Here is a 24,078-nt window from a genome sequence, read left to right as displayed (position 1 = left end):
CTATTCTATTCTATTCTATTCCAATTCTAATTCTAATTCTAATTCTAATTCTATTCTATTCTATTCTACTCTACTCTACTCTACTCTACTCTACTCTACTCTACTCTATTCTATTCTATTCTATTCTATTCTATTCTATTCTATGAGAAATGCCTGGATTCATTGCTCTAATCTTGCCTTCAATTAAGTGGTTATATTCACCCAGTAAATTTAAACAGTTCAATTGAAGACCTACTGGCCACATTCACGCCATTCTCCATCCCCCAGATGAACCTGTTAACGCATCCTTTCTCCTGGTCCCTTAGATAGGCAGTGCATGCCAATGGAATGCACTGAAGCTAAGACCAAGTCTTCTCCATCAGCAGCAGAGAGTGAAGAATTAACTACCTGTCTCTATCCTCTCTCTCCCTCTCTCTCTCACCTGTGTAATACGCCAAGACGCGCTTCTGGCGATCAAAAGTGAACCAACGTTTCTTCCAAGTCTTGATCCTCCCGCCCATCTTGACCAGGTAACCCTTGCAAGATTTGCTGGTCACCCTCACGTGCTGGCAGGTCTCGACGCTATGCCCCGACGCCTCCAGATGTTTGCGCAGGTCAAAGGCAGCTGGTTTAGGTTCCCGGATCTCCATGGAGTTGTGGATCTGTAGGGCAACGAGAAGGCAAGGCTTAAAAACCAGACAGATGTCGGCCCAAGGAAGCTCTATGCTGTGGTTTGTTTTCCTCATTTGGAGGAAAGAGATTTTGTGCAAATTCAGCATTCGCGCAATGCTGGGTCATGTTGGAACTGATGGTTCCCTTCCTGTAACCTAAACAACTGTTCTACAGATGGATCTTCCATGGTCCTCCCAGTATATTTTAGCAAGTGACCAGAAAATAAGCTTCTAAGCTTTCTGACTTCTTCTAACCTCGTGATGGCAAACCTATGGCACGCGTGCCAGAAGTGGCACGCAGAGTCCTCTCTGTGGGCACGTGCGCCATTGCCAGCTGCTCTTCTAATTTCTGGCACGCACATGCACACCGGTCAGCTGGTTTTCGCGGGTGCCGGAGCGCCGGAGAACAGCCTGAAAACGCTCAAAAAATGCCCCCAAAACAGGCCATTTTTCGGGCTGTTTTTGGCCCGAAAAACGGCCTGAAAACAGCCCCAAAAACACCCCAAAAAGGCCAAAAAACAGGCATGTGCGCACCAGCCAGCTGATCTTCAGGTTTCCAGTGCTCTTGCTCGCGCACATGCATGCATATGAACCAGGGGTGAAATCCAGCAGGTTCTGACAGGTTCTGGAGAACCGGTAGCAGACATTTTGAGCAGTTCAGAGAACTGGCCAATACCGCCTCTGGCTGGCCCCAGAGTGGGGTGGGAATGGAGATTTTGTAGTATCCTTCCCCTGCCACGCCCATCAAGCCATGCCCACCAAGCCACACCCACAGAACCGGTAGTAAAAAAATTTGGATTTCACCACTGACATGGTCGCATGTTCCCGTTTGGGCACTCAGTGCCGAAAAGGTCTGCCATCGCTGTTCTAACTGGTATCTTCACTATTTAGATCAGGGGTATCTACCACCCTTGATACTGAACTTTAAGACCTGTAGACTCCAACTCCCATGCTGGCTGGGGAATTCTGGGAGTTGGAGTCCACAGGTCTTAAAGTTGCACACCCCTGATTTAGTTCATCAAATCACTGTCCTTAACATGAAGATGAAGTTTTCACCTCTAATGAAAACACTGAGATTAAAACAAATTCTAAATCTGGAATACATGCTCACCCACATGCTACGCCTGAACAAATAACGACATTATTATAGCCTAACATGATTCGCACCGCGTGTCAAGACAATGTCTGGATTCCTCTCTAACCAGACAAACTTCCCAACCTCATTTTAACCTAGCCTAAGATGCTAAGAAAATCCTCCCGACCCAAACCTTTGGCATTTTCTAGAGATTCCCTTTCCATCTCAGCTCAAACTCTGACCTCCCAAAGATTGAAAAAAGATTGGCAAAGCATATTATATTCTTGGGTTCTTCTCGATAAAGACGGAGATCTCCTTACCATGTTCGAAGGGGCCAATTCAATGCGTTTCACTTCCTCAGCTACCTTCTTAGCTTCCTGAAACGAAAGACGGTTGAAGGCGGTTTGCATGTGGTAAGAACAGGGGACAGGCAGTACCATCCCAGCTGCTGCAGACATATCACCCGCTCAAAAAACCAAAAACCCCAAGGATACACAAGAAAGACCACAAGCTCTTTCTCTTCCTCCTAGACCAACTCTGGATATTTTTACCCAGCGTGCTGGAAGAGCCGTCAAAAAGCTGACAGGGTGAAATCTGCAACTTCCTCATTCGCAAAATCACGTGAGAAGCAGATGAGAGAAGCAGGGTTACTCGGGTTTAGATCAAAAGTCACAGCAATGAGTCAGAAATGGTTTGATATATGATAATTTCCTGATTGAAACTTTAGGGTGATTAGAATGATTGATTTATTTTATTTATTTATTGGTTCGATTTTATATGCCGCCCTTCTTCGGAGACTCAGGGCGGCTTACAATGCGTTAAGCAATAGCCTTCATACTTTTGTATATACCTGCTTAGTAGGGCTTTTGGCCACCCCTAAGCGGTGTTCTTTTTTATACAAAGTCAGCTTATTGCCCCCACAATCCGGGTCCTCATTTTACCTACCTTCGAAAGGATGGAAGGCTGAGTCAACCTTGAGGATCCCAACCCTGTTAGACTTTCGTAAAGCCCTAAAAAAAACTGGCTATGTTTTCATGCTTGGGATGCTGAATATGTTAAGGGCCCCGTTTCTTGGCTGTATTGCTAACTGGTCAAGTATCTTGATCCTATGTATATTTTTTTAATCTGAATGTTTTTAGTGTTTTTAATTGTAATGTATTGTCTGGATTGTAAAATGCCCAGAGTCAGGGACTGAGATGGGCAGCTATAGAAATTGAATGAATGAATGAATGAATGAATGAATGAATGAATGAATGAATGGATGAATGAATGAATTAATTAATTAATTAATTAAACGTCCCAAAGGTGCTTTTCAAAAGGCAACTGGACTTCCTTGGTTTTGACCTGGATGATTGAGAATCTCCATGGATAGATGGATGGATGGAAGGAAGGAAGGGAGGATGGATGGATGGATGGATGGATGGATGAATGGCAAAAATTTGACTATGGTCCAGGAGTTGGGTCTGCTCTCTCATCCTCTTACCCTTTCTTGCAGCAATCTTTCTCGTTCAGCCATGGCTTCCCGCACCCGGCGTTCCATCTCTGCCAGTTTGGTGACACAGTTTTCAAGGCTGTCGGCAGAAATACCCAGTTAATGCCAATCAATCCTGATGTACGGCCATGCCAATGGAAAAGAAACAGGCCCTCTATAGGAAATCTTTGACTCATCAAGCCATATCATTTTAAGATAGGAAGTGATCTTGGAAATTAATCCATCGGGGTCACTAGGTGGGAAAATTATGCACCTGTGGCATCCGTGAGAACTGTCTGAAAGTTGAGTCACGACAACTGGACTTGCCTTCTTGTTAGTTTGAGATGTTTCGCTGCCCATCCAAGCAACTTCTTCTGACTGAACAAGTCGGTTAGAAGAATCTGAGTAGGCAGAGAGTCATTGGAATGTGCCAAATCCTAAAATTCTAGGGGGATTCCCGCACCAGCTGCTTGGATGGGCAGCAAAACATCTCAAACCAACAAGAAAATAAGTCCAGCTGCCATGGCTCAACTTCCAGACATTTCTACCTGGATGACTGAGAATCTTCACTGACACCCCTCAGAGTTAATCATCTGGACTCTGCCTAAATACCTCTAGTTCTAGACTAGAACTAGAGAGAGTTAGTTAAAGTCAGGGGTGGGATTGAAAAATTTCAGCAGCCGGTTCGCTGCCTGGTCGCTGGGTGAACATGGCCATGGGGGCATGGCCTACTCGGCCTCCTGCAACGGGGGTGGGGGGTGGGGGAGCATTTTTCCCCTCCCCAGGCTCCGAGGCTTTCCTGAAGCCTCCAGGAGGGCAAAAATGGCCTCCTCTGGGCTCCTGAGGCCCTCTGTAGGCCGGAAACAACCCCAATTCCGGTACTTCTGGTAGGCCTGTTTTTCACCCTCCCAGAGCCTCCGCATGTGCCCTGAATTTACCTGGCATCCAAAACGTGCTGCGTGGAGACTCCTGGGAGGGGCAGGGTGGGGTGGGCGGGGTCAGCCAGCCCTTGGAACAACCGTTTCAGCGAATCAAATTAAAATTAACATCTGGTTCTCCTGAACTGGTCCGAACCGGCTGAATCCCACCCGTGGTTAAAGTCAAAGTGAGCAAATAGCATTTGAGGAGGGTGAGAGGAAAGGCGATACTTCTTTTTCCAATAGGGCTTGCCCTAGTCTTATCAGTCTTACACCCTGAACTTAATCTCATCATACATAGCAACATGGATTCCTTTCAAGGAACATGGATTCCTTGGAAGCTGTGGATAGAATGACATTTGGGGGAGGGCCAATTTAGTTTGACTGGAGAAGACTGCAAAGAACGAAGTTAAGCAGCTCTTTGGTGAAGCAGGCTGAAATGTAAAGAAGGAAGACATCAGTGGGATGAGAATGGGATCATGTGCTGACCTGTAAGCTCCTTGAGAGGTTCCTCCCACCTGCCTGGTAGTTGCCTGGCCACCCAGCAGCTGGTAAAGGGGTTTGTTGTAACGTGAGAACTGGAGGTTTGGACTTCCCAGATAATGACCGTTGCTTCCGTTGGAGAGTTGAGCCACCAGAAGGCTGGGATCCAAAGCACCTGGAAGACACAAGTAGATGCAAAGTCAAGATAGCATCAACACCAGAGGTGGGGTTCAGCAGGTTCTGACCAGTTCTGGAGAACCGGTAGCGGAAATTTTGAGTAGTTTGGAGAACCGGTAGTAAAAATTCTGACTGGCCCCGCCCCCATCCATTCTCTGTCTCCCAATACCAACCAGCTGATCGGGAGGAAATTGAGATTTTACAGTATCCTTCCCCTAGAATGGGGTGGGAATGGAGATTTTACAGTATCCTTCCCCTGTCACGCCCATCAAGCCACGCCCATCAAGCCACACCTACAGAACCGGTAGTAAAAAATTTTGAAAGCCACTACTGATCAGCACCCTCAGAAGACATCTTAAAATCAACTTCCTTTTGGTCCAGTTGCTGCTTACTTTAAGTTTATGATTGCATGACTGTCCTACTGACCTTGTTAGGACTGTATTTGAGTAGTCAAACACCTTTGCCTGCCAAAACTCTCATTCAGTGTTGACAATCAGTGAAGGAAGAATATTTAACACCACAAAGAATTTTGTGGCACCTCGCTTAATACTGATGCTTGTATGGAACCAAATGCATCATGCATCTTTTTTTCCCTAGTCTGTCTGTCTTTCTTTCTTTCTTTCTTTCTTTCTTTCTTTCTTTCTTTCTTTCTTTCTTTCTTTCTTTCTTTCTTTCTTCCTTCCTTCCTTCCTTCCTTCCTTCCTTCCTTCCTTTCTCTTTCTCTTTCTCTTTCTCTTTCTCTTTCTCTTTCTCTTTCTCTTTCTTCTCACTCTCTCTCTCAGCGGTGAAATCCAATTTTTTTTACTACCGGTTCTGTGGGTGTGGCTTGGTGGGCGTGGCAGGGGAAGGATACTGCAAAATCTCCATTCCCACCCCACTCCAGGGGAAGGGTATTGCAAAATCTCCATTCCCACCCTACTCTGGGGCCAGCCAGGGGTGGTATTTGCCAGTTCTCCAAACTACTCAAAATTTCTACTACCGGTTTTCCAAACTACTCAAAATTTCCGCTACGGGTTCTCCAGAACCTGTCAGAACCTGCTGGATTTCACCCCTGCTCTTGTGTTCTCTCTCTGTCTCTGTCTCTCTCTCTTCCCCTCTCCCTCTCCCTCCCTCTCATTCTCCCTCCCTCCCTCCCCCTTGGAATTCCAGACCAAGAAATCAAATTGAACAATTGAACAATTTCTCCTGTAAAAACTCAAGAGATCTTGAGAAACTTAGTGAAAACCATGTGAGTTTTCCACCATTCTTCTTTATTAAGAAAATGTCTTATTTTTCATTTTGGTGGCCAGTGGGTACCAAAGAGAGGGTGTTCTACTGATACATGTTGTTCCCACATGGTCCACCCACCCCAGCCCACTGCTGAACCCATACCATGCATTGAAATGGGACGTTGAGGAGAGCGGGCCGGGAGGCGATCCCTACTCCTGCGAGGTAGACTGGCGGTCCGTTGCAGTCCAATCGAACCCTGAGAAGGGAAAGCAAAGAATATAAAGGGAGTCTCCTTCAGCAGCAGTTTGGATGAGTAACCTGGCCTTCCCAGGATGCAATTTGTTTCTGCATCCTTTGTGGTTCTTTGAGCTTGTCTCGAACTGTTTCTGAACTCCCTGATTAGTTGAATTCTGGGTGCATCTCATGGAAACAGAATCCTGATCTGCTTCAAAATGCTAGCTTGGATCACACATCTACTTCACCCAGGTCAGCTAATTAGGATGATCTGCAATGCTATGTTGGGTTGTTGGCTGGGGAATTCTGGGAGTTGAAGTCCATAGATCCAGAGGTGGGATTGAACAATTTCAGCAACTGGTTTGCTGCCTGGTTGCTGGCTGGGCATGGCATGGGGGTGTAGCCTACTCGGCCTCCTGCACCACGGGGGGGGGGGGGGTTGTTTTCACCCTCCCCAGGCTCCGGAGGCTTTCCTCAAGCCTCCAAGATGGCGAAAACAGCCTCCCCCGGGCACTGGAGGCCCTCCGGAGGCCGGAAATGTGCCCGTTTCCGGACTTCTGGTACTTCCAGTAGGCCTGTTTTTCACCCTCCCCAGGCTCCGGAGGCTTTCCTGGAGCCTCCAGGAGGGCAAAAACGGCCTCCCTCAGGGCAGGGTGGAGTGGTCAGAGTCAGCCAGTCCTTGGAACAACCGGTTCGGCGAACCAGATTAAAATTAACATCTGGTTCAGCTGATCTGGCCCGAACCGGCTGAATCCCACTCCTGCAGATATCTTAAAGTTGCCAAGGTTAACAGTATTCTATAGAAATTATTACTCCGTCCCTTTAAGACTTTTTTTTCCTTATGAACAGTAAAGCAATGCAACTTTAGTCTTTAGTCATGCTAAAACTTTTGGGGATTTCTTTGTTAATCTTATTTTTCCTGTTTAGGGTCTTTGGTCAGGAAGCATTAATCATTTTTAAGATCAGTGTGCTGAGTTTACATGTTACTTTTATCAGCTGTTTGGCAGTAAAAAAAAATTAAAAGATTTGGGGAGGACAGAGACAGAACGTTCATTGAAGAACATTCACATCCCTTAAAAATTATTTTTAACGGTAACCCAAATCAATGTAGGATTGTTTCCATTGTTTTTGGTAGCAAACGTCAGCAGCTGGAATGGAAACCTCAAAATAGAAAATTCTTCTTTAAATTCTATTATTAGATATTGTAAATATTTTCTTCTGAAAAATGCCCAGCAAATGTGGGTAATTTAAGGTCAATTCAAGCTTTTCCCAAAGCCTAAGAATTGTCCTGAATAGCAAAAATCCATTAAAAGTTACCAGAGATAACAACAAATCTATTTTAACCTTGGTCAAATAAACCAACCTTATATTCTTTTATTTTTAACAAAGATCAAGATTGTTAAAAAGTAAAAGGAAGGAGTACTGTTATTGTATGTTTATTGTACTTCCTTGTGTGGGGTATAGAATAATTGGTCCCATTACTCACACGGACCCAAAAGACTCTGACATTGCTACTTTCGATATTAATTCTTTAACCAAAACTTTTGTAACACAGGTAGTCCTCGGCTTACAACAATTCACTTAGTGACTGTTCAAAGTTACAACAGCACTGAAAAAAATGACTTGGCTGTTTTTCACTTTCGACCATTGCAGCTTCCCCATGGCCACATGATCAGAATTCAAACATTTGGCAATGGACTCATATTTATGACGATTGCAGTGTCCCGGGGTCATGTGATCAACTTTTTCAACCTTCTGACAAGCAAAGTCAATAGAGAAGCCACATTCACTTAACAACCAGGTTACTAATTTAACAACTGCAGTGTTTCACTTAACAACTGTGGCAAGAAAGGTCGTAAAATGGATCAAAACTCGCGAAGCCACTGTCTTGCTTAACAACATAAATTTGGGGCTCAATTGTGGTTGTAAGTTGAGGACTAGGTGTACCGGAGCTTATGGAAGCTCTTTTGAGAGGGAAAAGGGTCTCTCTTGAAAACCAACATAGAAATCGGCAACAAACAGACAAATAAATGTTAATTAGGTATCTTGTCTCAAGATATAATGAGAGAAAAAAGACAATACAAATCTTCAGCTTCTAAAAAACTTTAGCACATGTAAAAAGAACTTCTGCGGTGGCCTAGAGGTGGAGCTCTTGCCTCACAATCAGGAGGTTGTGAGTTTGATCCTAGGTAGAGGCAGATGTAGGGTTTCCCGCTAGGGCAGGGGTTTGGACTAGATGACCTGCGAGGTCCCTTCCAACTCTGTTAATCTGTTAAAAAGACGGCACTGAAAATTAACCCAGGCCAAAGAGACAGAACACACCTTGACAGAACTGCAGACAGAGAAGACACAGGAGGACGAGTCCGACTGGTCAGAACCCAAGACAATGACCTTCCGATCCGTTTTTTGGGTAAAAGTCAGCTGCAGGGAGAGAGAGACACATATCACTGCTGGAAGAAGGGTGGGGATGGAAGGGAGAGGGCCTGCTTTTCCAAACATGAAATGCCAAATCCAAGAAAGCCCTTCAGATGTTGTTGAACTTCAACCCTGGAACATCTGGAGGTCCCCGTAATCCCCATTCTCTGGACTAGAACCAAACGAACATCAGAAGGGACTTAAAGACCGAATTTGCACACTCTGTTAAGGGAGGCGAAAAAGGAGACTGGATTCCTCATATTGCGGGATTCCAGCCCTTATGTCGGCACATCGTGTGAACAGCGTCATAATTCAGATTGGGGGGGGGGTGTTGTCATGTGATCATTTTTCGCGACCTTCTGACAAGCAAAGTCAATGGGGGAAGCCAGATTCACTTAACAACTGGATTACTCACTTATCAACGGCTCCATGGCTTAGGACCTGGTTATTTACGGGACCGCCTACTACCACAAGCAGCCTCCCACGGGCTGGTATGCTCTCATAGAGAGGGGCTCCTCCGGGTGCCATCAGCTAAATAATGTCGACTGGTGGCCCCCAGGGGGAGGGCCTTCTCTGTGGGGGCACCCACTATCTGGAACGAGCTCCCCCCAGAGATACGGAGGATCCCGGATCTACGCACTTTCCGCCGTGCTCTTAAGACTCTCCTATTCCAGCAAGCCGGCCTGGCCTAATTTTCTCCCCTATTTTAAAATTCTTTTAAATCGAAATTTTAATCTGTTTTAAATTATCTGGATTTTTTTAATTGTCTCGGGCTAAATTATTTAATCTGGTTTTAATCATGTCTTTTAACTTTTGTATCTATGTATTTTATTTTGTGCCTGTTCACCGCCCTGAGTCCTTCGGGAGTAGGGCGGTATATAAATCTAATAAAACAAACAAACAAAAACAAACTGAACAACTGAGGCAAGAAAGGTCATAAAATGGGGCAACAGTCACTTAACAACAGAAATTTGGAGCTCACTTATGGTCGTAAATCGAGGATTATATGTAAAAAAATAAAATAAAATAAAACTAATCTGCGGTGAAGTCACTTGACCGAGTTTCTCCGACCGCTGTGTTTCAAAGCCCCCCACAAAAGTTGCGCCTGTTAAATTTTCTACCTGCTTTGATTCATTAAAGCCATGAAAAAGGGGAACAGGGTAGCCGTCTCCATCCTGGGATAACCTAATGTGCAGAGTCCACAATGCCCTTCTGAATGTGGAATGCAGCCTTGGATGCCCTCAAGAACAGGGAGATAGAAAAGCACTGCAAAGTCCTAGAGAGGCTTACCTGGGTCACGCCCTCCTTATTTTCCGACAGGTCCTCCCCGTTCGCTGAATACTCCTGGCTCATATCCATGAGGCGACTTTTCTCCTAAATGCAGACAAGCAACGAGTCATTCTTCGAGATCAGGAAGACATGTTTGGAGAAGTTTCTGCTGAAGCACATCACAGCCTGCCCTATCAGCTGCACTGTGCTGCCTCCTGATGTCAAGACTTAAAGCAGTGTTTTTGGCAACTTGAAGATGGGTAGATTTCAACCTGAAGATGTATGGACTTCAACTCCCAGAATTCCAGAGTGTGGACTTCCAACTCCAAGTTCCCAGCTGACTGGGAAATTCTGGGAGTTGGAAGTCCACACATTGGAATTCTGGGTGTTGAAGTCCACACATCTTCAGGTTGAAGTCTACATATCTTGAGGTTGCCAAGTACATTTTTAAATATTCAGTTGACATATTTAATGAATAAAAGATATAATAATAATAATAGTGTCCGACTCTAGAGGGCAGTGCTCATTTCTTAATCCAGGGAGCCAGCACTGTCATTTCCATGGTCATATAGCCGAGGCGCACGGAAGGCTGTTATTTTCCCACCTAAGTGGTACCTATTTATCTACTCGCATTTACATGCTTTCGAACAGCTAGAGCAGGAGCTAGAGCAAGGAATGGGAGCTCACCCATAGTGCAGAGCATGGGTCTCGAACCTCTCCACGGGTCTCAAACCTTTAAACGACTGAGCCATCCTGACCAGCTTAGACTATGAAGGATAAAACTCCATCCCAAAACTCAAATTCTCCTACACTCAAGGTTCAAAAAAAAACTCAAATAAGGCAAGGGTTTTTTAATAGATTAGACGTTTCCAGCTTCTGAAGAGTCTTCTGAATGAGTGGAAGAAAACTCAGTGAAATAAAATTCTAGGATTTCACAGTGTGAAACAGGCAAGGAGACTTTGGAAAGATCAGAAGTTCAGGGTTGGGTGTCTTAATAGTAACTTATTTCTTATGTTGTAAACACCTGAGACTTACAGTAATCAGGAATATCTGCATATCCAGAGCATGTTGCAACCGAAGAGTTTCAGGCAGAATCCCGTATCTGCAGATTCTGTTCATGTAGGATTCTTTTTCATTAACTTCAGCTAAAAATATCTCCATACTCGTTCAATTCTTTCATGGAATGTATAAGTTCTCGACTTATGAACACAATTGGGACCTTAATTTCTAGTTGCCAAGCACCCAAATTTTGAACACATGTCTGTGTAGAGGCTGTGACTGTTGTCAGTGCCAGGGTTACAGGTAGTCCTCGACTTACAACAGTTCATTTAGTGCCCGTTCAAAGTTACAATGGCACTGAAAAAAAGTGACTTATGATCATTTTTCACAGCTCAGTTCTTTGCAGCATCCTCGATCATAATTCAGATGCTCGGCAACTGGACTCGTCTTTATGATGGCTGCAGTGTCCCAGGGTCACATGATCCCCTTTTGCAAGCAAAGTGAATGGGGAAGTCAGATTCACTTAACCACCAGGTTACTCATTTATCAACTGCAGTGATTCACTTAACAGCTGTGGCAAGAAAGTCATAAAATGGGGCAAAACTCACTTAACAAATGTCTCACTTAATCACAGAAATTTTGGGCTCCATTGTGGTCATAAGTCAAGGACCACCTGTAGTCGTAGTTCTCTTTTCCCAGTGCGACTGTAACTTCAAACAGTGGCTAAACAAATGGTTGTAAGTTGAGGGACTACCTGTATTTCAGATGTCCAGCTCAGAAGAACCAAAAGCGGTCCATTCCATCAGCTCTTAAATCCATGACTAGGTCAGCCAACATTTGGAAGGATAGATAGATAGATAGATAGATAGATAGATAGATAGATAGATGGATGGATGGATGGATGACAGATAGACAGACAGACAGACAGGTAGACAGGCAATGATAGACAATAATAGATAGATAGATAGATAGATAGATAGATAGATAGATAGATAGACAGACAGACAGACAGACAGACAGACAGACAGACAATGATAGACAATAATAGAGAGATAGATAGATGATAGATAGATAGATAGATAGATAGATAGATAGATAGATAGATGATAGACAGACAGACAGATGATGGATAGATAGATGATAGACAGACAGACAGACAGACAATGATAGACAATAATAGAGATAGATAGATAGATAGATAGATAGATAGATAGATAGATAGATAGATAGATGATAGACAGACAGACAGATGATGGATAGATAGATGACAGACAGACAGATGATAGATAGATAGATAGATAGATAGATAGATAGATAGATAGATAGATAGATAGATAGATAGATAGACAGACAGATAGACAGACAGACAGACGGACAGATAGAATTAATTCTTTATTGGCCAAGTTGGACTTGGACATGATTGGACATGAAGTGTCATAAGTGGGAGGAGATGGGTGATAATAACAATTAGAAGATTAATAGTAATAGTAATGCAGACTTAGTGAATAATTTGACAGTGCTGTGGGAATTAGTTGTTTAGCAGAGTGATGGCATTCGGGAAAAAACTGTTCTTGTGTCTAGTTGTTCTGGTGTGCAGTGCTCTATAGTGTCCTTTTGAGAGTAGGAGTTGAAACAATTTATGTCCAGGATGCGAGGGGTCTGTAGATATTTTCACAGCCCTCTTTTTGACTCGTGCAGTATACAGGTCCTCCATGGAAGGCAGGTTGGTAGCCATTGTTTTTTAAAAACGTTCTTCTAAAACGTTCATCCTGCTCAAAGGCAGGAAAGCTGAGCTGGCAGCTTCTAAAGTCATTAGCACTGCCTGATCTCAAATTCTAATTCTATCTTCCAACAAGCCTTCTGAAAAACATACAGATCTAATGCAGGTTCAAGAAGGAAGTTTCTCCCCAAACAAACCACATTCAGGAACCCAACGAAACGTCACCCTTGCGATCTCACCACAGATTAGCAAGAGAAGACGGTACTTGGTTGAGGGATTCAGAATTACCGCTTGCACATTTTGAAAGCGTGGGAAAGCAGGTAGGCAAAACAAAAAAAACAAAAAAAAACTGAGTGTGAAAATCAGGATACTCAAAAGCTTCTTGGCAGAGGACAAGGGATTCCTTACCGCGTTGAGATGGCTGACAGCCTCTCCCTCCTCTTGTGCAAATCTCTGGCACACACCCATCATTTGTTCTTGTGTTAAAAGGGCTTGGCCTTCCAGCTTCTTCACTGTCTTCTACATGGGTGGAGAGAAACTTGGTGAACGAAAAAAAAATCTAAGATTTCAAGAGAGATAGTAATTCTCCCTACAGACAGTGCCTGTTCAAAAGTGACAGGTGTGGTTAAGAGAGAGAGAGAGAGAGAGAGAGAGAGAGAGAGAGAGAGAGAGAGAGAGAGAGAGAGAGAGAGAGAGAGAGAAAGAAAGAAAGAAAGAAAGAAAGAAAGAAAGAAAGAAAGAAAGAAAGAAAGAAAGAAAGAAAGAAAGAAAGAAAAAGAAATACAACTGTGGAATCGCCAACCCATTGCAAAATGTTTTGCGGGTGATTCATCTACTTTTTTACAGGGACTTTGTGGTTAAGAGTGCGTATTGTCTAAAAAAAAAAAACCACAGTACAGTACGGCTACAAAGCCGAAGGATCTCAAGGCGAAAGCAATTTCGCCAACCGCTGAAGATCCTTATAAGATATAAGTAAATCCATTGTTTTCAATTGTCTTTCATTTTGAATACTACAAAATTCCGGAATGTCTTCAAAAGCAAACGGGCAAGAATTGAAGACGTGAACCCCATAATTACATGTTGCTTAGTTTTAAAGTCAGCTTTCTCAAATGACTAAGTTACAGTTCAACCAGATCTAAGTTTGAAGTCAAAAATAAAACATTTCCAGAATTATTTGCTATTATTTTGGTGCACAAGCTGGGATGTTCGTTTATCAATAACATCTATCACGAATTAAGCCGAATATACGTACGTGTCCCAGGATAATGTTTCAGGGTCCTATCTGGGTCGGTCACTGGGACCAAAGGTTTTCTCTTCTGAGCTTTCAGACTCGTGCTGGAGCCCATCTTCAGGGAACTTCTCTCTAGCTAGAACTTCTCTCTTTTGGACTCGTGCTGGAGCCCATCTTCAGGGAACTTCTCTCTAGCTAGAACTTCTCTCTTTTGGACTCCTGCTGGAGCCCATCTTCAGGGAACTTCTCTCTAGCTAGAACTTCTCTCTTTCAGACTCGTGCTGGAGCCCATTTTCAGGGAACTTCTCTCTAGCTAGAACTTCTCTCTTTCGGACTTGTGCTGGAGCCCATCTTCAAGGAACTTCTCTCTAGCTAGAACTTCTCTCTTTTGGACTCCTGCTGGAGCCTATCTTCAGGGAACTTCTCTCTGAAGTGTGTGCTTTGAGCTGTTCTGTGTGTGGTATTGTGCCTGTTGTTTGTGACCTTTTTAGATGTTGATTGGGGTGTTGATGGCTGGCTATTAAGTCGTTGATGTTGGCAAAGACCCAGTTTGGATCCAATAGCATCTATATTTCTGCCCTTCCGATCATTTTGTAAAAGATGGCCTTATCTAACTCAGTTCCTTCCAAACATATTCGATCAGTTTCCATAAATACTAAATGGCATTTCCTTTGACAGCCCTGGCTCAGCATCATTGGTAATGAAGTCCAACATAACTGGAGGAAACCAGATTGAGGAGGACTTACAGGGACAATCGTGGACTGAAAACTGAGGGGAGAAATTGGATCAAAAGGATTAAGACGACCACTTCTCACCTTCCTTTGGTTAATGCTGTTCTGCAAGTGAGTGATCTCTTCAGTCAGAGTGCGACAAACAGCTTCTTTTTCCTCTTCTAGGTGGCTTTCGCGTTCTAGTTGTTGGAATTCCAGATCTTCATAACATCTCAGGGCTCCTTCTAGCATCTCAGATGTCTAGGAAAGAATTAATAGAATTCTTTATTGGCCAGATGTGATTGGACACATGAGGAATTTGTCTTCGGTGCATAAACTCTCGGTGTACATAAAAAAATACATTCATCAAGAATCATAAGATACAACACTTGGGTCTTGCATATATTAACTGCAACTAGGATTGTATTTGCACAACAATGGAAACACGATGAGATTCCATCTGAGGGGAATGTAATTAAGAAAATATTGGAATGTGCAGAAATGGATAGATTAATGCTTACTATTAAGGGTAAAGAAGAAACTGAATATTTTTTGATATGGGATATATTCTATCAATGGCTAGACAATAGAAACAGAAGTTAGAAAGGAGGAGATATAAAAAGAGGAAATGTCAATGTGAAAGTTGTTTAAAAAAGATGATGCTAAGTATTATTGTTATTATATTATTATATTATTAATATTATGGTGATGAATACTACAACAAATATGTGGATTATGATTGTTTAAAAATAACTGTACCCAGATCACACACTGTTTGATGGAAATTGAATGTTATATAAATAAAACAAATAAAACACGCAGGGGGAAAAGAATAGTATGATACAACACTTAGTGATAGTCATAGGATGCTAAATAAGCAATCAAAATCATGCTAGGAAACTAAATAAAACAATTTAAGATACAAGCAAGAAGGTTATAGTCATAAGTAGAAGAGCAGTTACCATCCCTGGATTTCATCTTCTCAAAGGGCACCTTCCAATACGTTAAAAAAAATGGGTGCATCTCAGTGATGAAATCCAATTTTTTTTTTACTACCGGTTCTGTGGGCATGGCTTGGTGGGCATGGCAGGGGAAGGATGCTGCAAAATCTCCATTCCCAGCCCACTCTGGGGCCAGCCAGAGGTGGTATTTGCCGGTTCTCGGAACTGCTCAAAATTTCCGCTACCGATTCTCCAGAACCTGTCAGAACCTGCTGGATTTCACCCCTGGTGCATCTGATTCAAAACTGCAAAATCCAAGCAGGCAGTTCAATCTTCACTCAGATGATGGGACAAACAACCACGACTGAAGTGCTTCCACCAAAATCAGACCTCTTTATATTCCAAAACTCAGCACATCCCTCAACCTAGGTAGGATCGCATTGTCAATTTTGACTGATCTCAACAAGCTAAGGCAGGTCAGACCCGTTCGAACTCACCGTGAAATTTCCAAATATCAGAGACCAGACTAAGAAGTCAAAGCAACGGTCCAGAAGAAGACAAGTGCTAAACACCTTCTGTATCAGGAGATCATTCCCGTGTGATTTAATGGACATGGACTATCTCCTGCTGAACGCTGAATTGAACTGACACACACTTACCTCCTGTAGTTGCTTCTGCATCCGTTCACGCATTGATTCCGGCTGGTTGTTTAGGTGGATCTGAGACTCCGCATGTTGTCTCTGGAGCTCTTCTACTCTCTGACGTTCTCGTTGTAGACGTGCCTTCTCCTGCCAAAAGAGAAGCAGGGCAGGGTAGTGTCACTACCTGTCCATGGGCGATGTAAATATATCTAGCCACTCCTGCTGGTAGGAATAGATACACCTTCCTCACCCAGAGATGATCAAAGCTCTGATAAGACTGCCTGGGAGGCCTTCTTCTCACCGATGGGGTAACCTCGGAGTTGCATTGAACAACTCCCCTACTTAAGCAGGAATTCCAGCAGGTAAATGAGCAAGCTGGAATAGGAGGCATGGATTACTAGGTTCACGGAGTGTGGGGAATCCTCGGCTAACATCCATAATTGGAACTGGAAATCATGTCGTAAAACAATACAGTCATAATTCAATTTCTGGCCTTTTTCATGGCAGTCATTAAGCGAACACTGTAGTAGTTTAAGCGAACACATTTATTTGAATGGATATTTTGGCCAGAAACCAGCAAAAATGTCAGAAACAAGCACGAAACTCCATGAATTGCAGGTAGTCCTTGACTTACAACAATTGGTTTATTGACTGCTCAAAGTTACAACAGCAATGAACAAAGTGACTTATGACCATTTTTCACACTTAACAACCGTTGCAGCATTCCCCATGGTCACGTGATCAAAATAAGGATGCTTGGCAACTGATTCATATTTATGACGGTTGCAGTGTCCCGGGGTCACGTGATCCCCTTTTGCAACCTTCTGAAAGCAAAGTCAATGGGGAAGTTGGATTCACTTAACAACTGGGTTACTAACTTAACGACTGCAGTGATTCGCTTAGCAACTGTGGCAGGAAAGGTTTGCAAAAGGGGACAAAACTCACTTAACCACCGTCTCGCTTAGCAACAGAAATGTTGGGCGCAATTGTGGTCGTAAATCGAGGACTGTCTGTAGAGTCACATGACAACAAGGACTGGGCAGTTTTATGCATGTATTCATTCAGTCATTCATTTAGAAAATGTATAGAGCCAACCAGCTTAACTACATACACTTGGGCAGCTGATAACAATCTACAGACACAAAAATAAAACCTAAAAAGCAATGAGGCACCGCAATAAACTCCTGCATCTCTATCAGGCTCAGCAAAAGGGCTGGTGCAGCACCTGGGAAATCAGCCAAGTCTGCAACATTCTGGAAGGGAGAGGGGGAGTTGATGCTGTTCCATAGTGAGGTGCTGTTGTGGTCCGCCAGCAGCCTGCGGCAGCAGAGTCAGACAGTGAAGAGGCTGGGGAGGAACATGGGCCAATCCTGGAGTCTGGGGAAGGCCTGGACAAGGGCTCTGCATCAGAGGAAGAGATAGGGCCAGGGCCACCTGGGAGTTATGTGTGGACTCCGGAGCCTCCAGAGTCAGACATCAGAGAGGCAAAGAAACAGGGGGAGCCTGTTCCTAGTGCACGCATGCACAGAGCTGCCAGAAGGCAAGAGCAGCTAAAGCAAAAGGGACGACTCAGGAGTAAGGGCCAGTAGATGATTGGCCCCTCCTATAAGGCTTAAAAGAGAAACAAAGGCACTTGGGTCTTTTGCAGGAAAGCAACGTTGCTAACTCTGTTTCCAGTCAGCATCTCTTGTTTGTTACTGAACTTCGTGGGGCTTTGCCAATTAAGGCCTTTGGCAGGGTGTCAAAGAAGATAAAGGTTGGTGATTATCCCAAAGGACGTCTTCCGAAGGACTTGTTTTGCAACTAATTGGGACTCAGCTGGGAATGAACGTAATTCTCAGCTGTTACAATAAAATAGGTTTGTTTGGGACTAATTGTGTCTTGTAATGACTCAGTAACCCTAGGTCACAACAGGTGCCGCCATAGAGAAAACTCTCTCTATTGCATTGTTTCTCAACCTTGACCGCTTGAAGATGGGTGGACTTCTACTCCCAGAATTCCATGGTCAACAGGCTGCCTATGGAATTCTGGGAGTTGAAGTCCACCTGTCTTCAAGCGATCAAGGTTGAGAAACACTACTGTATGGACTACAGACAGAGGCACTCCAGTCTTAAATATTGCTATCCCTGAAATCTAGCAATTACAAAAGGAGAAGCTAGCTTAAAATAGATTCCTGTTTTCTATTGGAAAGTGGAATTTGTCAGAAAGAAGAACCGCCATCAATATACGTCCATCTCCCTCAAGTCTGAGTAGCAGGTTCAGCAGGCAGAAGAAGGCAGAAAGCACTGATCAGTAAAGGATTCTGGGAGAAAGCGTGAACAATTCAAGCCGAGTCCGAAGAACGCGGACTTCGCCCTTTTCACATTGGCTGCATGCAGAATAAAAAGATTGCTAGAAATGGGGAAAGCTGACATTTCATTAGCCGGACTATTTATCCCAGGATGGAAGAATCTGAGAATTGTAACTGAGTGACATCTGGAGGATAATGAGTTCCTCATCCTAAAATGATCCATTTAGTTTAACATTATTTAAACTAAACAATACGAATTGAATGAAATGAATAGTTTGTTTTAATAAGCGTAGATTTTCAGGAGAACAGGCAAGTATTTTTTTATATCCCCTAATATATTCCTCCCTTCCTTCCTTCCTTCCTTCCTTCCTTCCTTCCTTCCTTCCTTCCTTCCTTCCTTCCTTCCTTCCCCCATGGAGATGACCATAGGGAAAATGCATAGTTTTCCATGACTCATGAGATCAAGGGTGACCCCAGCATGCCATAGAAAGTAATACCAACAATTGTTAAATATGTAGTAGAAGAAAGCAGCAGAATAGAATTGATCCCACAAGGTTTCCTCCTTGTATGGATAGTATCATTCCATAGTTTGGTCACTAGGTGGTGCTGGACTTGATAGGCTCTTGGTGGAGTCTGGTGTTTCCCTGTTCCTGTCGTGTTGTCAAGCCTAAGCCCAAAGACAACACAATGAGTGCAGTTCAAGTGCAGTTCCTTATCTGCTTACACCTAATAGACAGATTCTTGCCAGACTAAAGTTATAACCCCCTAACCTAATAGATATATCCTGGGAGATTCTAGGGTGTGAGTCAGGGGTGAAATCCAGCAGGTTCTGACAGGTTCTATAGAACCGGTAGCGGAAATTTTGAGCAGTTCGGAGAACCGGCAGCAGAAATTTTGAGAAGTTCGGAGAACCGGCAAATGCCACCTCTGGCTGGCCCCAGAATGGGGTGGGAATGGAGATTTTGCAATATACTTCCCCCAAGAGCGGGAAGGGAATGGGGATTTTGCAATATCCTTCCCCTGCCACACCCACCAAGCCACGCCCACCAAGCCATGCCCACAGAACCGGTAGTAAAAAAAATTGGATTTCACCACTGGTGTGAGTACCCTGATTCTTTTCTTCCCACCTCCATAAAGTTCAGGACTGTGCAGTCTCTTGTCTTTGAACCCATTCTAGAATGTTCTGGCTCCTCCTTGAGAAGCCGCAGTGCTATTGCTCACACAGACACACTCCTTCTCCAGGTGCACATTCCATCGCGCCTGTTCTTTACCGGAGAAAGAGATTAAAATTTCTAACTATCTTCATGGCATTCGTGCCCTCTCCTTTTATTCACCTCTCTCCTTCACCAAGCTAAGTTGCATATTTATAACGTGCAAAATGACAGAAGGGAAACATAAAAAGGCGAGATGGAGGAATAACTGGATGGGTGAGTTGGGAGGCTTTAAGAAGCCAGAATCCTCAGCTGTGTTTTTATATTTGCTCTTTAAAGCTTAGATTGTGATGGACACTATTTGTAGAGAGTAAGAAAGATGACCTTGACGGGAGATATGTGAGCTATGTACCAAAGCAACAAAGGGAAAGACGGACGTTAAGTTCGAAACAATCAGAAACATGCGGAAGAGTCTCTGATGGACACCTCCCTAATAGAAGAGGAGGAGATAGAGCACGATCAGTCTAGCATGATTGTTATTGTAGCCTCTCTCAAGAAAAGTAATCTTAGCCTTCCTATGGAATTGAATTCTGGTCTGGTCTATCTGGTGGGATTCACCACTATAGGAGTGATTAGAATGGAGTATTGCAGGCAAACTCTGCCCGCAGCCTGGAGTTTGATGCTAACAGAGTTCAAGGTTGACTCAGCCTTCTATCCTTCTGTGGTCAGTAAAATGAGGACCCAGATTGCTAGGGACAATATGCAAATAATGCTTGCATTGTAAATCATCCAAAAAGTGTTGTAGAACAGGGGTCCCCAATCCCGGGTCGTGGGCCAGTACCGGGATGTGGCCCATTTGGAAACGGGACGCACAAGCAGTGGGCAAGCATGTGTGCACAGCTCTACTTGTGTGAGTGGTGAGTTCCATTTGTGGGAGCGGCAGGTGTGTGCCTGCCACTCACACAGAACCATCCCCTCTCCCGACATTCCTGGTCCCACAAAGCTGGAAAGGTTGGGGACCACTTCTGTAAAGCACTATGGGTCGGTATATAAGCCTATATGCCAGGGGTGTTAAACTCAAGGCCTACGGGCCAGATCCGACCCATGGAGTGCTTAGATCTGGCCTGCAGGACTGTCCTGGACAAGCCCGTGGTGCCTCTGCCAGTGAAAATGGAGCTCGGGAGGACCACGTGCGGCCCTCCTGAGCTCCGTTTTCGCTGGCAAAGGGTTGCAGGAGGACGTCCCAGCCGAAAACAGGGCTCGGGAGCCTGTTTTCGCTGGTACAACACTCAGGCCATCACAGGCACCCCCTGACACAAGTGACGTCAAGCTGGCCAAACACCAGTGGTGGGTTGCCCCCACCGGTTCGCACCAGTTCTATAGAACCAGTAGTAAAACCGGCGGGAGGCTCTGCCCACCAACCCCGACGTCATCAGAACGCTTCTGCGCGGCCCCGTTGCGAACTGGTAGTAAAGGTAAGTAGAACCCACCCCTGCCACATACCCCCATCCCCGTCCCCCGAGGTCAAACACAACCCTGATGCGGCCCTCAATGAAATCAAGTTTGACACCCCTGATATATACTATCCCTGCTGCTGTAGAGCTGTGATGAAAAACAGACTAGCAAGGCATGCAACCAAGACAGAGATTTTTATGAGATCATTAAATTACAAAATCATTAAGGTCTGAAAAGAACTTGAAGGCCTTCTCGTTCACTTCCTCCTGCCATTCCAGATGAGTGGTAGTTCAAAACTGGACATATTCCAGTCAAAGTTTTGTTGAGCCATTTACCCGGGAAGTTATGAGGACAGACGCAAAATATCAACAGAGTTTCTGATAAGAGAAAATTAAGGAAGCCAAAGGGTAAAATTCAAGAAGGGAAGAAAAATAAGGGAGAAGAGATCAACGGGGACATTGGAGCATAAAAGGTTAACGTTCAGTCCAGCTGGACAGTGACCTTCGAAAGAGATACAGAAATCACAAAACAAAGTCCTTTGCTTCCAGCGGTTTGAAGTCCCCCAGAGGAGCGGAGGCCTATTCTCCACAGCCAGCATGGGAATCGAGTAGAAATAACTTTGCTACCGGTAATTTTTCAACCACCAGCCTCTTTGTTTTTAATTTACACGTCCTGAGCCCCAGAGGGAAGGCGGGATAGGTGCTGTGAGACTACTACTTATTGTTTCATCCATTGGTAGCTGGAGAGTTATGAGGGACCTATTACTGAAACCCAACACAAAGGAATAAATAGAGTACTTGCAAGCCAGTTGTAAGTTAAAGGAAGGGAGGCAACTGTTTTAAACAGGTCACGCTCAGGGATGGCGCTAGAGCAGGGGTCTCCAAGCTTAGCAACTTTAAGATTTATGGATTTTAACTCCCAGAGTTCCTCAGCCAGCTTTGCAGAGCTTTGCTCTAGGAGTTGAAGTCCACAAGTCTTAAAGTTGCCAAGGTTGGCGATCTCTCCCTGCACTAGAGGATTGAGCTATGGGCATTTTGCCTCCTCTTCTGGCTCTTTTTGGGGCAACCATCCTGTCCTACAACTCATTTTGAAGCAAGAGCCAACCATCATCTCAACTGGTCCCCGCTTAAGGAATTGGAAGAGGACAAGCTATGATCTACTTCAGGCGTCCTGATCCAGTCCAGAACTGAAGCTGCAACTAGAGAATTTTTGGGGGAAGAGGGGGGGAGGGTGAAATCATAAGAAAACTGCTGAAGAGCAGTTGCTCACCTTCTCGCGTTCTTCACGGCACCTGAGCTCCGTCTCCACGAGACGATCTTTCAGCTCCACCAGCCGTTCTTCCTCTCGCCGTAGCTCCTGCCTCTCTTCCTGCAGCTCCCCTTCTAACAAGGCACCTTCCAGGTCCATCTGCCAAGAAGAGGAGGAGACAGGTCAGGGGAACGTTGCCAAAACATCTTGACGTGCCCCGATGTGTGTGCTGGCTGACTGACTGACGCAACATCAACACAGCCACGGGGAGGTGCAGAGAGGCAAAGCGAAGCCTACAAAACGGGAACTGGGAGAATCCGAGCATGCCAACGTCCACATTTCCAGCCCAGAAAATGGCTTCCTCCACTGAGGTGAGCACCTTCAGCATTGAGTGATGGAGATTTCCTGTCCAAGGGAACAAACAAGTCCTTTTCTTCGTCCTCCTTCTACGTCGCCTCTGTTCTTCCTCAATTGCTTGGGTGTGGGCCTCTCAACACTGGTTTTACAGGTGCTGATTGTTGTCCAATCAACAACCTCACGATGCAGGGAGGGGACTGAATAAGCTAAGGTGTACCTCTATATTCAGCTCTTTCTTCCGATGATGCAGCTCCTTGAGCTGGTTTTCAAGGGCTGAGATTTTGCTCAGAGCCGCACGTTGGTCATCTTTAGGATCACCGCCAGCGCTTCCACTACGAAGACCCTCATGCTGGGAAGAGAGGGAGGCAGAATCAGAAGTCGCAAGGCTTAACGTTGCAATGATATGAGGAATCTTCCTAATTTTTTTTTTTTAATTTGATTTATATGCCGCCCTTCTCCGGAGACTCAGGGCAGCTTACAATGCGTTAAGCAATAGCCTTCATACTTTTGTATATTTATACAAAGTCAGCTTATTGCCCCCACAAACTGGGTCCTCATTTAACCTACCTTAGAAAGGATGGAAGGCTGAGTCAACCTTGAGCCTGGTGAGATTCGAACTTACAGTAATTGCAGACAGCTGGTGTTAATCACAATGCTTTTAGTCTGCTAAGCCACCAGGCCCTAAATTAGAAAACGCGTTTAGCAGTATGGATACTGTTGTGACCCAGGCCCACGTAATTGATATTAAATGCAAAACAGTTCCAAGAAACAAACAGATTTATTTTTCGTCGGGCCCTGAAAACCCATTTATTTCAATTAGCGGGGCTGGCTTGAGTTAATTTTAAATTGATTTTAAATTGGGTTATTTTAATTTACGGCCAAAAATATTTAATTATTTTAAATTGTTTTTAAATTTTGTATGTATTGTTTTTTATTCTGGCTGTTCACCGCCCTGAGTCCTATTTTGGAGAAGGGCGGTATAGAAATTTAAATAAATAAAATAAATAAATAAATAAATAAATAAAACAGCTGAGAATTAACTCATTTTCAGCGTATTCTAAATGAAATGAAAGCAAAGTCCTCAAAACACCAGTCTTTAGTTTATCTCTGACCTTGGGATAATTAGGCAAACTGCCAAAGGCTTTTCTTGGCAACAGTTCAGGAACAGAAGGAATAACTACAGCCAAACTAGAAGCAATTCTCTCAACGGTTGTTTTCCGGCAAAGAGGCCAAGAGCCATTGCTGGTCTTTTAAGCCTTATGGGAAGGGCCAATCATCTCTTGGTCCTACTCCCGAGTCGTCCTCTCTGCTTTAGCTGCTCCTGCCTTCTGGCAACTCTTCTCATACGTGCACTAGGAACAGGCTCCTCTTATTCCTCTGCCTCTCTACTGTCAGCCTCTGGTGGCTCCAAAGTCCACACATCACTCCCCGATGG

At 44.3% G+C, this 24,078-nt stretch overlaps 1 protein-coding gene across 2 annotated transcripts in view; it reads right to left on the bottom strand.

Annotated features, from left to right (window-relative positions):
• Positions 1-24,078, bottom strand: part of PHLDB3 (pleckstrin homology like domain family B member 3) — a 43,717-nt gene that overhangs the window by 4,556 nt on the left and 15,083 nt on the right. Inside the window, exons 3-14 of one of the 2 annotated variants that reach the window (XM_034437955.3) lie at positions 22,861-22,992; positions 22,308-22,445; positions 16,161-16,289; positions 14,666-14,821; positions 13,028-13,138; positions 9,922-10,005; positions 8,539-8,637; positions 6,145-6,238; positions 4,603-4,771; positions 3,209-3,296; positions 2,046-2,102; positions 422-641 (exon numbers count right to left, since the gene is read on the bottom strand). In XM_034437955.3, coding sequence (XP_034293846.1) covers positions 422-641; positions 2,046-2,102; positions 3,209-3,296; positions 4,603-4,771; positions 6,145-6,238; positions 8,539-8,637; positions 9,922-10,005; positions 13,028-13,138; positions 14,666-14,821; positions 16,161-16,289; positions 22,308-22,445; positions 22,861-22,992 — 1,477 coding nt within the window. The remainder of the gene's footprint in view (positions 1-421; positions 642-2,045; positions 2,103-3,208; positions 3,297-4,602; positions 4,772-6,144; positions 6,239-8,538; positions 8,638-9,921; positions 10,006-13,027; positions 13,139-14,665; positions 14,822-16,160; positions 16,290-22,307; positions 22,446-22,860; positions 22,993-24,078) is intronic. The other variant, XM_087876381.1, reaches the window with a different exon arrangement.

This window comes from Pantherophis guttatus, chromosome 10, assembly GCF_059756535.1.
Source record: "Pantherophis guttatus breed Tessera chromosome 10, ASM5975653v1, whole genome shotgun sequence".
Classification (NCBI taxonomy): Eukaryota; Metazoa; Chordata; class Lepidosauria; order Squamata; family Colubridae; genus Pantherophis; species Pantherophis guttatus.
This window is presented reverse-complemented; position numbering and strand designations above follow the sequence as displayed.